At 38.1% G+C, this 13,783-nt stretch overlaps 1 protein-coding gene across 1 annotated transcript; it reads left to right on the forward strand.

Annotated features, from left to right (window-relative positions):
• Positions 1 to 2,630: 2,630 nt before the first annotated feature.
• LOC134204929 (uncharacterized) lies at positions 2,631 to 3,801 on the forward strand. Its single transcript, XM_062679743.1, has 4 exons — positions 2,631 to 2,742; positions 2,804 to 3,393; positions 3,458 to 3,568; positions 3,636 to 3,801. Exons 1-4 carry the CDS (start codon positions 2,686 to 2,688, stop codon positions 3,781 to 3,783), a joined length of 906 nt encoding a protein of 301 aa, XP_062535727.1. The 5' UTR covers positions 2,631 to 2,685; the 3' UTR covers positions 3,784 to 3,801.
• The last annotated feature ends 9,982 nt before the right edge of the window (positions 3,802 to 13,783 follow it).

Genomic DNA, 13,783 nt, shown 5'->3' on the forward strand with positions numbered 1-13,783 from the left:
AACTTTCTGTTCGTGCTTATCGACGCACCTCTATCTTCATAGCATCCGCATCCTTTCCCTGGGATGGCAGAACAAAGTATTGTTCGCACGAAGCTACAGTATCGGACAAAATCAATGAAAAAAAGGTTTTTCTTTTGTAGAACGTTAAGATGTAGATAGTCGTCAGTAAAAAAAACTAAGTCGATATGTAACTTTTGTGTCGCCTATACTGTTTTTAATGAGCAACTTTCCTCAAAATTTGTCGTTGTTTTATCGTTGCGCTTCTTCACATGGAACCAGCAGCGTGCAGCCCTTGCCGTCAGCATTCTCTTTAATTTACGCCTTTATGCTACTGGCTTTACGATAGGCTGCCACAAAACAAACTCGCTGTGTCATGGTGCACCACCAAAAAGTGGATAAAAAGATAAATCTTTCCTGTGAATAGAATTTGTGAAACAACCCAAAAAATTACATGTATTTAATTATCTTTTTTTATGATTCTTTATTCCATTAGAGATTACGCCATTTATTATATAAAATGAATTGTATGGGAATTTACATCAAGTTACTCTTAAGTATTATGTTTATTATCATAAATGGCATTATCTGAATAGACTATAAGAGAGTTTATCTGCAGATATTCTCCTTTTTCAATAGCTCAACATTTCAACTGGAACTGGTTCTACTTTTCAACTTAGTGTTCTATAAGAATTTCCACAGTAATTGATTGAAAGTTGTTTTTCACGCTGCCATTGCTATGTCCAAGGTGTCGAGAATGTTTCCTATCCGAAAGCATCCTTAACCGGTCCGAGAATCGAACTCGCCACCTCCGGATTGGCAGTCCCACGGCTTTGGTCGCAATGCTAATTGGAGACGCTATTAACAGATATTGTTATTTGTTTGAAGAAATGAAAGGTGCTAAATATGAAGGCGCTCCTATAAATCTGAAGCAGGTCAGCGAATTCCAAGCGTCCTTTTATTTGGTTTTCGATGACTAGGTGAAAGCTTTCGACCGTACATGTACATTATCGTACATGTGTGAGTCCTTCTCGCACAGAGTGCTGCACAACGGAGTTCTATCCGATCCCCTTTGGGTCGTAGTCCGTGTGAGGAATATCACCGCTACTGTTCATCATCGAGATTCTGTCAGATGCGATTTGCCGTGGAGCAAATCGTGGGCTGCAATGATAGTCTCCAATAGTGGAGCACTTGAACGACTTCACATTGACTGATGAAGTAGCACTTCATCTTGCATGATAATATTTAAGTTATGTGCAGAGTGATCTCAACTATCTTGTCGCACACTCCTTATCGGCTGGTTTAGTTACGTCAACAAACCAAATCGTTGGATGTGAATACGGTAAGCCCTTCCAGCTTCACAGTAGCTGGGCAATCGGTGAAGAATTCGGAAAGCTTAAGAGTAGCATCCGTTACCACAGATATTCATTTGGGACTATCTCTAAGGGCCGATGTCCTCGTAGCGGTTTTTAAGCTCTCCACGCAAGGTACCCTGCATCAAATTGAGTAATGCACACGTATACGTGGGCACGATTACATTTGATACTGGGTACCTTGCGTGAACGCGCCGTGCTCGCAGTTTGAAAGAACGCTTCGTGGTCGTCGATCCTTAGATGGAAGCAATATGTACTCTCCAATAGTCAAGATCTGTTCTGGCCACGTCCTTGCGAATGCTGAGGAAATGGAAGGATGGTTAGTAGGACACCTACTTAAGAAAGATGCAGAGAACTCTACGACCTCTCACAGGTGCAACGGGAAGTTTTGCAATTATTAGTGCGGCAGGTTATAGCAGTAGGAGTTCTGGTAGAACGTAAAACCCAGAAAGAACTAAGATAGAAATACAAACTAGGAAAGGGCGAGCCTGGAGTTGCACGTCAGGAGGTCCAAAGCAGAAGCAGTAGCCACTAGATGACCGGGCTCGTCAAGAACAATTGATCAGTTTGTTTATTTCATAATTTCAGCTGGATAATTATAGAATGTTATAGAATTCATTTATGTGTGATAATCGAATCTATGATTTTTGTGAATTTGATTAAATTGATCTCAACCTGTAAACTTAAAGATAAAAAAGTCTTACGCAGAAAGGCGGAACCAACATCATCATAATCAACAGAATTGGTTTTGCATAGTTCGATTTTCAGGATTCAGTCATGAATAATAGCGTTGACAATTTTATTTCATCGCCGACGATTCGATATAGGGGATCTTTTCCAAGGCTCTACGGCAGTCAATTGGGCAATTATCGCCGTATTCGTAAGGGGGTTTGTCATGCGTTTAGTGGCAAATATTTCCGGCTTAATTGACCAAATATAATTAACTTCAAAAACTTTTTGACACTAATTCTGTTACACACTATAGGGGGCGAATACTTTCTTTACATGAATGCACAAACATTCAAATTGATGTTGAGCACTCCGCTTTTTTTTTTTGGAACAGTCTGCTGCGCAGTTTAGGGCGCATCGATTAAGTACTGTTTAGCGCCTTTCTATGCAGGTCGACGACTTCCCTAAAATATGATGTTATAAGTTTCAAAAGCATAGATCAACTAGTCAGTGAGATAAAGCTATCGTATCAACGATGAAGACGTTCTGTTTCCTAGTTTTAATAACAACCTATGAGGTCACTAGTTCAACGTTTAACGCAACAAATGATTCCGTGGTATATAGGCAGAATGCCACTAACACTGAAATGACGTTGTCGAGGGGAAAGAGGTTTTTGCTATTCCCAAGAAATGCTTTATTACTTGTGAGTTCAAAACAAATGGTCATTGTAAAAATAGTTTTCACTTAATTACCTTTTTTTACAGGTTACGATTGCAGCAGCAAAAATTCTTATATTTCGTTATCCAGCGGCGTCTTATGGTCTTATAGAGTGGGATTTGTTATACCCTCTTCCAGATTATACAAACCGCATTACGCAATTCCAATTCGGCGAAATATTTACAAAGCCAAATGGGCCGGTGTTACTTCCTCCAACGCCTCCACAGCCAACAACGACATCAGCACCACCCCCACCCGCAGTTCCACTGGAACATTCCCACCATGAACACCACCACGGGCATGAAGTATCGGAAATGGAGCTACAATCGTATCTCAAAGATCATCCAGAAACGTGGGTACCTCCGGGATACGGCAAAGATAGATCGGACTGGATCGCACCGAACTCCTACAATCCATATCAGAAACATCGCATTAGCCCTATTAATGATTCATACAAACGACGCAACCAGACGAATTTCAATCGCATGGGGAGAGCTGCTGATGGTTTAAGTGATAACGATTTTTTAGTAGAGGAAGATACGCACAACATCAGCCAACATCGCGATTGGGAAAGTTTTTATCATTACCGCGAAAGGCGAGATTTGTATCATGCCATGGAACATGCTTTAGGGAAAAGGTATGTAGTATTGAGCGGCAGTGTGTAACAGTTCTGCTAATGCAATCGCTCTATCGATTTCCAGCCACCGGTTGCAGATAAAAACATGCGTTTTGCGAGCCATATGTGAAGCACGAAATCTACTCCGTCCAAAGAAAAAGTCCATGATTGTGGAAATGGCCAGGCTTATGTTCAGGTTGGTCATGGTTCAGTTCTGTGATTGGTGGAAGTCCTAACGGTTCGAATGTGTTATTTATTTGCAGTGTTCCATTAAAAGATGACCTTCAAGATGACTACAGTGAAGCGATGAGACATGACAATTTGGATTGTACAGCTGTTTATGGCGACAAATGCGCCGTGAGTATTTTGTCGATGCTTCTGTTCGGAAAGTTTGAACCTTCGTTCGAATAAACTAATAAAAAAAATATATATTCAGGTTTTTTACTGCTTGGCTACTATATTGATTGAGATTCATGTGCCCTAACGTAAGGTGGGGCCGTCTCAGCCTCACTTCTGCTCCTGAACCTCTGATGCTATCGGCGTCTGGTGACAACAACGATAGAATTTTGGTGCGTTCACTTATTTGCCTGTTATCCCCAGGGAGAGAAGGCGGAACAGTGAAGCCCTACGCTGTCATGTGCGACACCTGGATTTGGTTCTAAAATTTTAACAACAGTGTTTATTCTCTACCACCATTTTTATGCACACCTTTTTTTTCGATAGTTTATCAAAACCAAACTCATTAATTAAAACTCATTCATGCAACAATGTAAAGATGTGGTATGCTTGAGAAACCTGCTTAACCTTCTGTCTGTGCTCAAAAAAACTAACGTTGTTTGTGCTCTGGGGTCATATTGATCCCAAATTGAAATTGCCATAACTTTTTTAATGTTTGGTCAATTTTGTAAAAAATAATTCAATCATTTTTAAGGTCGTTACCTAAGATTGATCATAGGTGGGCGGGAACCTCGTGGGGAGTGGTTTTCGAGGAAAAGGGTAAAACAGTGATTTTTTTTCGCTTATTTTGCTTTTATCTTAAAATCTTACCCATTCTGAACTGCAGCTTTTCAAAAAGGTTATGCAGGAAGGCGTGTGCTTTGACATGAGGCATTGATTAGTTTGGAACTTGGCCGCTAGGTGGTGAATTTCGTCCATTACGAAGAGGAATAATGGCTGTTATAGAATAGTTACGACAGGTCAACTAATTGGCCGGTAATGTGGGTTACTGCGTTTAATTTGTTAATTCCCTGCAAACCGTACTACCGCAACTATAGGAACACCCACGACTATCGGAACTTTTACCCTACCGAAATTCCAAATCTAGTGATCTATGCAAGTAGATACCACTAGTAGTCAAGAACTGAACTAGTAAAAATGCTGTCAGGCAATCGAGCCTGTGACAGTTATTACGGAGAAAAAGAAAAATTTCGATGGCTCCGCTGAAATAACGCGCAGAGGTAAATCCCCGCATAGAACAAATCGTACATAGTGTGCGCTGACTTGATTTCAAATATGTATCATAAATATGCATAAAGTATGCATAAAAATTGTATCTGCAATGGCTTAGCGTTTATGGCAGCTAACCATCAATGAAACCTATCGATGTCATGCCGGATTTGAAAGAACGTTAGCATATAGTTTCATGTCATCAAACTTTCATGTGTCCGTGATTATTGGTTTTACATAGGGCTTATGAGATCTGCGCAAACCTTCTATCTCGCAGGGGGCGTTGAGTCTGGTCTATCGTGTCACCCACCTAACCCCAGGATTTGAGATAGTGCGATCTGAGCACGCTCGCTTGGTAGGGTATATTTGATTATATATGCAGATTTTCATGGACGTTCAACAGGGCTCATTGTCAAACCCCATCACATTCTATAGGCAATCCCCACAACTCGCAGTGGCCAGGGTACGGGTTGTCAATCCCTTGGACATAATCCCTGCCGCCCCCTAAAATCCAAACATCTTATTTGTCATAGACTATGTGTTTTCTAATTGTTCATTCTCCACCGAATGATTAGGGACGATTTAGATATAGAAATGTCATAAATATTAATATAAACAAAACAATTTAGCGTTAGCTTCCTTTGATCATTAACCAGGAAAATATTCATTGCAAGCGCTTTGAATTTTCCAGGTTTCCAAATTTTTCTTGCAATGCGTAATAGTCTGCCGCGTTTTTATCTCGTTGGAATTCTATGACCAAGCATAGAATAGAAAAATATATATAGCTCTTTTAGTGGAATGTATTCAACCGTCTAAGACGAATTAAGTACTGTCCATTTAATTCCACCAGTTACGACCACACAGTTGTGGTCGAAATACGTAACTGCAAAGATAACGAAAATTAACTGTTGAAATTAAATGGACAGTACTTAATTCGTCTTAGACCATAGAATAGAAGTAAACAAATATTTGTGGATGCGGACCTCATGAGGACTTTGATCATCTCTTATGGCGTTGCGAAAGATACAACGACCAATGGGCTACACTTACGAATGAATTACAAAAATATGGACGAACGGAAACTAGCAGCATAAGAGATATGTTGAGCATGATGGACGCTCCTACATTACTGATAATGAACAAATTCATTAACAGCGCTGAAATAGTTCTTTGAAAAATGTATATCTACAACTATTTCATTCTGAAATGTAAACTATCTACACTAACACTCTACACTAATTTTATTTTTACTTTAAAACAATGTAAAGACTACTCGGCACCTTTTTCTATCACAGGTATTGTGCCCAATAAAAAAATATTTTTTATGGGGACAATGCGCCCACCTACACCGTGTCTGGGGTAAGTGTGCGCATTGTTCGGGGCTAGTGTGCGCACGGGGAAAAAATAGCTGATTGTCCATAATTATTGTGACAATTTCCATTCTGTGTTAAAAGTAATGATCTATGAACCGTTTGGTCAATGTTATGCCCAGGTAGACCCTTTCCCTTTAAATGTGGCAAACAATCCGAAAATTATTATTATTGTAATTATTTTTATGATGGTTGGTCAATACCCGTAAAGTTGGCAATTTAAACGTTTAAAGCTGCGCACATTTTCTTCAGAAGTATTGCGCACACTTGCCCCATCCGTACTTTTTCTAATAAAACATTTTTCTTACAAAAATCTAATAATTTTGTCCTGAAAAATTAATCGACACTAGTATTTTTATCATTGAAGCAATCACTACGAACCAGGCTTGTAAAATGTCATCTGCATGTCATTTGACTAATTTCTTCATAACTTTTTTAAGAAGCCAAATTTACTTCATATTTTTGGATGTACTCATAACGCTTGAGTAAGGCTATATTTTTGTCCAAGGGTACATTGCTCTAAATGAGCGATTCCAAGCAACAGCATCAAAATTTAAGAAAATTTTTAATTCATGATTTTCTATTGAGTTGAAACTTTGCACAGTTTTTCAATTTCATCTAAATCGTCATTTTTCGATATCAAATCTTCATATTGAGTCACGACTAACTTTTCAAAAGGGTGTATGTGAAAATGGTTCAAAAATATTTAAAAAGCTGCACAGCAAAAACGGAATGTTCGATTGTTATGATTTTTTCAGCAAAGTTAGACAACTAAATGGTGATTCTTAAGAAAATGTGCACAGTAAAAAAAAATCATTTTTGTCACAAAAACTCAAATATCTCAAAACCCTATCTTTTTTCGAACGTTTTTTTTAGGGAAAACGGTCCATTATATTAGCTATCTACCATAAAAATTTGGTGATGGTAAACTAATAAACAAAAAAGTTATGACATTTCAAACATTTCACAATTTTCACATATAGTAAACAAAAAAAAATTTCCGTGTATTTTTTTTTTCAAGAATCGCAGTTTGATGCTGATTTTATTGTTAAGGGCCTTGCGTGAGTTAAACAAGTTGTTTGTATGATATTCCATATTTATGTATTCATCGATATTATGTATATTATATGTATAAATATTATATGTATAAATAAATAAAAATGAATTAATATTATCCTAAGTATTAAATTAAATGTGGCAGTTACACAATGTTGTTACACAATGTTGGACAATCCGAACAAGATCGTAGATAGTTGATGTTGTATTTTCACACAAAAGACTACCAGTTAACATTTTAATATCCTTTGTTAAATTGATTCTTTTCAAACTATGTAAAATAAGATTAATATTCTCATGGGTTGTGCACACACACACATTATGTGTTCCTGAATTGGAAAGAAGCTTACATTGCCTTGGCCGAAGGCTTGCAAATGAGGAAAAACCTATTTTAATATTATCGTGAATTTCCTTGAAGCGTGTGTACGCTTCTTTCAAAGTCGTCATCATTAATCGTTTTGGATTGCTTGACGCTTTCCATCTTTTTTTACTGATACATAATCTTTTGACCAGGCATAGCTCGACTTACTTCATCATCTTCAAAATATTGAACTACTATTTCTTTTGTCTCATCTGTTAATGCAGTACTAGACCTATTATTTTGGTTGAAAGACAGTTATTCTTCAATTGTTTTGCCTCTTTTACTGTATTTCTATTGGTTTTGAACTCATCAATGGCATCCTGAATAGACCACGAACTTGGCAGCATCGACAAAATCAATAATTTTTCTTTCCTTGTCGTGGCTGCATTCGAGAACCTTTCCTTCATATTTATAATTACCTCATCGTAGTCTGTATTTTCCACATCATGAGGTCCTAATTTGAAGAGGTTTCTTCGTACAGCTTCGTTTATTTCACGGTTTTTTTTCTCCGGGTAATAAACGTAGTCCATCTTACTCCATTTAATCGGAGTCACTTTTATCCCAGCTATGCCCTCGTTAAAGCGTTCGATGTTGACCTTTTGGATACACTCATCTTCCGATTGATTTGTTGAAACAGATTTCGCTGATGGTACGGTGGCAAGGCTCTCAGCACTTAATACTTCTGGTAATTCCTCAGTTGTTGTCGATACATCTGGCAATTCCTCAGTTGCTGTCGTTTTCGAACTTCCTGCGCTCTGCTCAACCGATGATATACAGATTGCTCTTTTGTCAACGTTTAGACGGCAGGACGTGCAAATGCGTAAATTTGTATTCAATGTGGACATTGGAGCATAACCAGTCGCTTTCAGTTTATCTATGGTGCTTTCGGTGAGATTTCGTAACTCTTTTGAACACTTTTTTCCATCAAACGGCCTACAACAGTTGAGAAAGCGGCTACTCATGTTGTTCGTAATATTTCAATAAACAAAATCACTTTTAAGTTTTACTGACTAGTTTGGTGTCATTTGCTTGACTGAAGAAAAAATTACTATAAGATCTTTAACAACCTTAGTAGTAGTAATTTTTTGCTTTTCGTGAGCATTGTCATGGTATGTACCTATCATGCATTTGTTGTTGTAGAAGATACCCGTTTCCTCCCGATCATAAAGTCTATTCTCTAAGAGGTATATTTTTTGCAGGTAAACTATAGACGTACACGTGTATATAAATCTTTGATTTTGCAGCTTTTGTCTTAAAAATAACATTTCTGATATGTTTCTATCAACGTTATTATCAACAGATTTCAACACTATTAAAAGAATTTTTCACCAGTCACGTGCAATGAAAATTATGACACTATCAATACTTTTGATCACAACACTGGATCGTGTCTAAGTTTCTTATAGATGCTATGAATAATTAAATCAAAATATCATGAAAACAACTTGTTTAAATCACGTCCCTTAACAATAAAATCTGCATCAAACTGCAATTCTCGAAATAACTTACACAGAAAAAAATTTTTTACTAAATGTGAAAATTGTGAAATGTTTGAAATGTCATAACTTTTTTGTTTATTAGTTTACCATCACCAAATTTTTATGGTAGATAGCTAATATAATGGACCGTTTTCCCTAAAAAAATTACGTTCGAAAAAAGATAGGGTTTTGAGATATTTGAGTTTTTGTGACAAAAATGATATTTTTCAACGCGAAAAAAAATTTTTTTTTCGGTGTACATTTTTTGAAGAATCACCATTTAGTTGTCTAACTTTGCTGAAAAAATATATATAAAAATATAACAATCGAACATTCCGTTTTCTCTGTGCAGTTTTTTGAATATTTTTGAACCATTTTCACATACACCCTTTTGAAAAGTTAGTCGTGACTCAATATGAAGATTTGATATCGAAAAATGACGATTTAGATGAAATTGAAAAACTGTGCAGAGTTTCAAATATTTTCGAAATGGTCGCTCAGGATCGACTGACATGCCCCCGTGGAATGCCTCAAATATAACATCTGAGGCTGGAGAGTGAAAACTTTCCAAAATGTCACGTGTCATTTGACATAATGTCATTTGAATGACATTTTGCCTCCCACGCCTCAGATTACATATTTACAGCAATGTCTTATTAGACAATGTTGTAGGCACATTTAAGGGCTATAAGTTCGACATACCTCAGGAGCCGATAGCTAACTTCTGAACAAGTTCTGGAAAAAATATACAAACGAATGTAAATGACATTTTACAACACTGCTACGAACAATAGTGTTTTAAAGCACGAGACGAGCCAGCCGGGCTGAGAGTTTCGCTGATAAAGACAAAAAAAGTGTTTTAAATAGCGAATCATTAAACTGATGAGATCGAAAGAACAATGTATTCAAAAATTATATCAAAACTGTTGAAAATACAAATTACCTCTTATTAACACGAACCAACAATGAGAATGTTTTTGATTTCATATACGATTCAGTGGCCTAATGATGTGTTAAACTCATACAGTGTTGACAATTTGTTATGCCATGTTGTTGAAGAACCCCGATGCGCACTCTTATCCCGCTTTACTCTACTGAGGTCACTACTACCGTGGATGACAAAAGAGCATTACTTGCAAACCTTTGGCATATTGTGCGAAATGAATGGCCGACATAGGGAAAGATTCAGTTACAGATTTTCTTGATTTTTTTTCGTTAATGTTAATGCTTGAACGTAAAACCGTGTTATTAATAGTTAGTAGTAATAGTTTGACGCATAAAGGCTTCTACACTGGAAAACTTCCCTCCCTATTCATACGGGAATTTGGCAGAATGAAGGTCTTGAGATTTATACCATTAACATTAGCATTAGCATTAGCAATTCGCACAAATTCGTAGGTGGTACAAGCCAAGACTATTGTATGAGAGTAGAATCACCTTCATCCGTTACCACAGATATTTACTTGGGAGTCTTGGGACTAATCACTCTCTCTTAGATGGAAGCAATGCGAGAGATCTCGAGATCTGTCCTGGCCACGTCCTTGCGAATGCTGAGGAAGGAGAAGGATGGTTAGTTGGTTAAGAAATGGAGATGGAGATGGTTAAGAAAGATGCAGAGAACTCTACGACCTTTCATAGGTGGCACGGGAGGTTTTGGGATTGCGTGGAAGGATATAACAGTAGGAATCGTTTTGGTAGAACGTGAAACACAGAAAGAACTGAGATAGAAATACAAAGTATGAAAGGGACCAGCCTGGAATTGAACCCACGACCTCCTGCTTATTAGGCAGAAGCGGTAGCCACTAGACCACTGAGCTTGTCGTGGTTTTGAAAGCTGTACTTTCGCCTCTAATTCTATCATTAACATGTACGCCTAAGTTTGGAATAATGATATTAGCATTTCTATATCATTGAAAAAACGTTTAACATCACGCAGAAGTAATACACTCATCTCATTAGTTATAGTGAACCAATATATAATTATTGGATGATTTGAATTCCGTTTTACATAACATTGGCGCTTGGGATAGGTCACCTTCATCTTGTTGCATTCGTTGGTCGGGTGGGGTACGCCACACTTGTTGCAGCGTGCGGCTGTGTGACAATTCTGCATGTCATGCCCAAAGTTGAAACAGTTGGTGCACTGCGTCACGTCGCCGGTATCGCTCCTAGTCGATGACAGTGTAGTTTACCACGCTGACCACCTTTGAGTTCTTCCAGCTAATGGAGCCATGCTCTATAGATGAAGTAGGTAAAGCTGGCCGCGATACTCACTCGGCTTGTTGTGAGGAGCGAGTTGTTAAGTTCGGCGACGAGCTCCTCTAGAAATCATTAGTCACTGCAATGGATTTAAAACAAATTTCGGTGGATAGTCTAAATTATTAAAGTTCATGGAAAGATTTGGTCTTCATAGTCAAATATCTGACCAACAAGGCATGCCGGATCTGTTCAAATAACATAGACACATATTTTACAAAAAAAAACTTCAAAAGTAAACTGCGCATTACATTTACCATGCATTATTACATTCTTAATTTATAAAGAAATGTATATGTCAACCCGAGCGAGACACTTATTGCAACCGACGGTTTACGACTTATTCATGATCAAATCAGTTCAGATTGGAGTTGCTGTATTCACTCAGATCTCGAATCGGTTATTTGCACGGCTCTTTAATATTCATCCTTTCGTAAACACATTTCAGTATTCCGAAACCATGCTAATTTAAATTTTCTGCTACTCATCTTCGCGCAGCTCCATGGAAGCGTTGAACCACAGGTGTGAGAAAATTAGAGTGGATCTGTTGTTTCACAGCTTTAAAGCTTGTCACCCAAACCACTTTCGTCAAGCATTGTTGGGCGGTCACGTGCTCTTTTGAGCACCTTCTTTCCATTCATACACATGTAAAGCGTATTAATGTCGTTTTGACTTACATTTCAAACAGTGGCGTTTCAGTTCCCTAAAAGTCATATTTTTATTGGTTTCAGATACGGAGGATCAAGATTATACACGAATTTAAAATCCTAAAGGAAAGAATTACGCGAGAAACGCTGAAATAGCCATTTAGAAGAGAGTATTCGTAATATGAGTCAAGATTGGAATTTGGGTCAAAACGGTACCGTTTTTATTCGTTATTGATTCGGTGTTGATGACCGAATCATACTTAAATTAACTGGAAAGCCTTTTCAGTTACCTCAGTAATGTTACAAATGATCATTTTGCTTTTTAAGATCGATGTATCAAAGCATTTGATTTGTGCCTAGTTGATAGCTTCTTATCGGTTGTCTAAATCTAGACGTTTCTAATTTCTGTTTCGGCTTTTGTAAATGCCACATGAAATAATTGCAATGCAATTGCATACCCTAGCAGTTCAAGCTGCATCGGGAACAAGGACAAAATCATTGAAATGGCGTTTATCGCTTTCATTTAGGAGAGAAATACGACGAAGAGAGTTTCAGGGAGGTCTCAAACTGATGGCAAATAATTCCTTAAACTTTCTATTCGTTAATAATTAAAACCGTGTTTCTATTCGTGTTTATCATCCCACCTCTATCTTCGTGGCATCCCTTCATTGGGATGGCAGAACAAAGTATTGTTCGCACGAAGCTACAGTATTGGACAAAAACAATTAAACAAATCCGTTTTTCTGTTGTAGAGCGCTGAGATGTAGATAGCCGTCGGTAAAAAACACTAAGTCGAAATGTTACTTTTGTTTCGCCCATACTGTTTCTAATGAGCAACTTTCCTCAAAATTTGTAGACCGAATCGTTGTTTTGTTGTTGCGCTTCTTTACATGGAACCAGCAGCGTGCAGCCCTTGCCGTCAGCATTCTCTTTAATTTACGCCTTAACGCTACTGGCTTTACGATAGGCTGCCACAAAATCGATATGTCATGGTGCTCCAGCTTAAAGTGAATAGAGAGATAAATCGTTTTATTGGTGACGCAGCGATTTTGTGAAATATCCCAAAAACGAAATTTAAAAAAAATCATGGCCTGCTTTTTAACTGCTTTTAACATATTGTTCCAGTTATCAATTGTAAGCTTTTTCATGTTTGCCATTGCATGGCAAGCACCATGGATAACACTATGCCAAAGGTGTCGAGAATGTTTTCCATCCGAAAGCATCCTTAACCGGTTCGAAAATCGAACTCGCCACCTCCGGATTGACAATCTCACGCCTTCGGTTACAAGGCTAACTGGAGACCCTACCAGCAGATATTATTATTTGGTTAATAAATTGGAAGGTGCTAAATATTAAGGCGCTCGTTTCATTATGAAGCAGGTTAACAAATTCCGAGACCCTTTATTTGGTTTTCGATGACTAGGCAAAAGCTTTCGACCGTCTCGCGTACGTGTGAGGCGCCATGAGACGCAAGAAAGTTCTTGATACAATTATCGTACATGTGTGAGTCCTTCTCGTGCAGAGTGCCGCACAACGAAGCCCTATCCGATCCCCTTCGGGTCGTAGCCCGTGTGAGGAATATCACCGCTACTGTTGTTCAACGTAATCGACGAGATTCTGTCAGATGCGATTTACCGAGATCCAACCCGTGGACTGCAATGATAGACTTTTATTGTGAAGCACCTGGAAGACTTGAAATTGACTTGATGACGTAGCACTTCATCTAGCATGTTGATATTTAAGTTATGTGCAGAGTGAGCTCAACGAGCTTGCCGCACGCTTCTTATGGGCATGTTT

The sequence above is a fragment of the Armigeres subalbatus genome, unplaced genomic scaffold, assembly GCF_024139115.2.
Source record: "Armigeres subalbatus isolate Guangzhou_Male unplaced genomic scaffold, GZ_Asu_2 Contig982, whole genome shotgun sequence".
Classification (NCBI taxonomy): Eukaryota; Metazoa; Arthropoda; class Insecta; order Diptera; family Culicidae; genus Armigeres; species Armigeres subalbatus.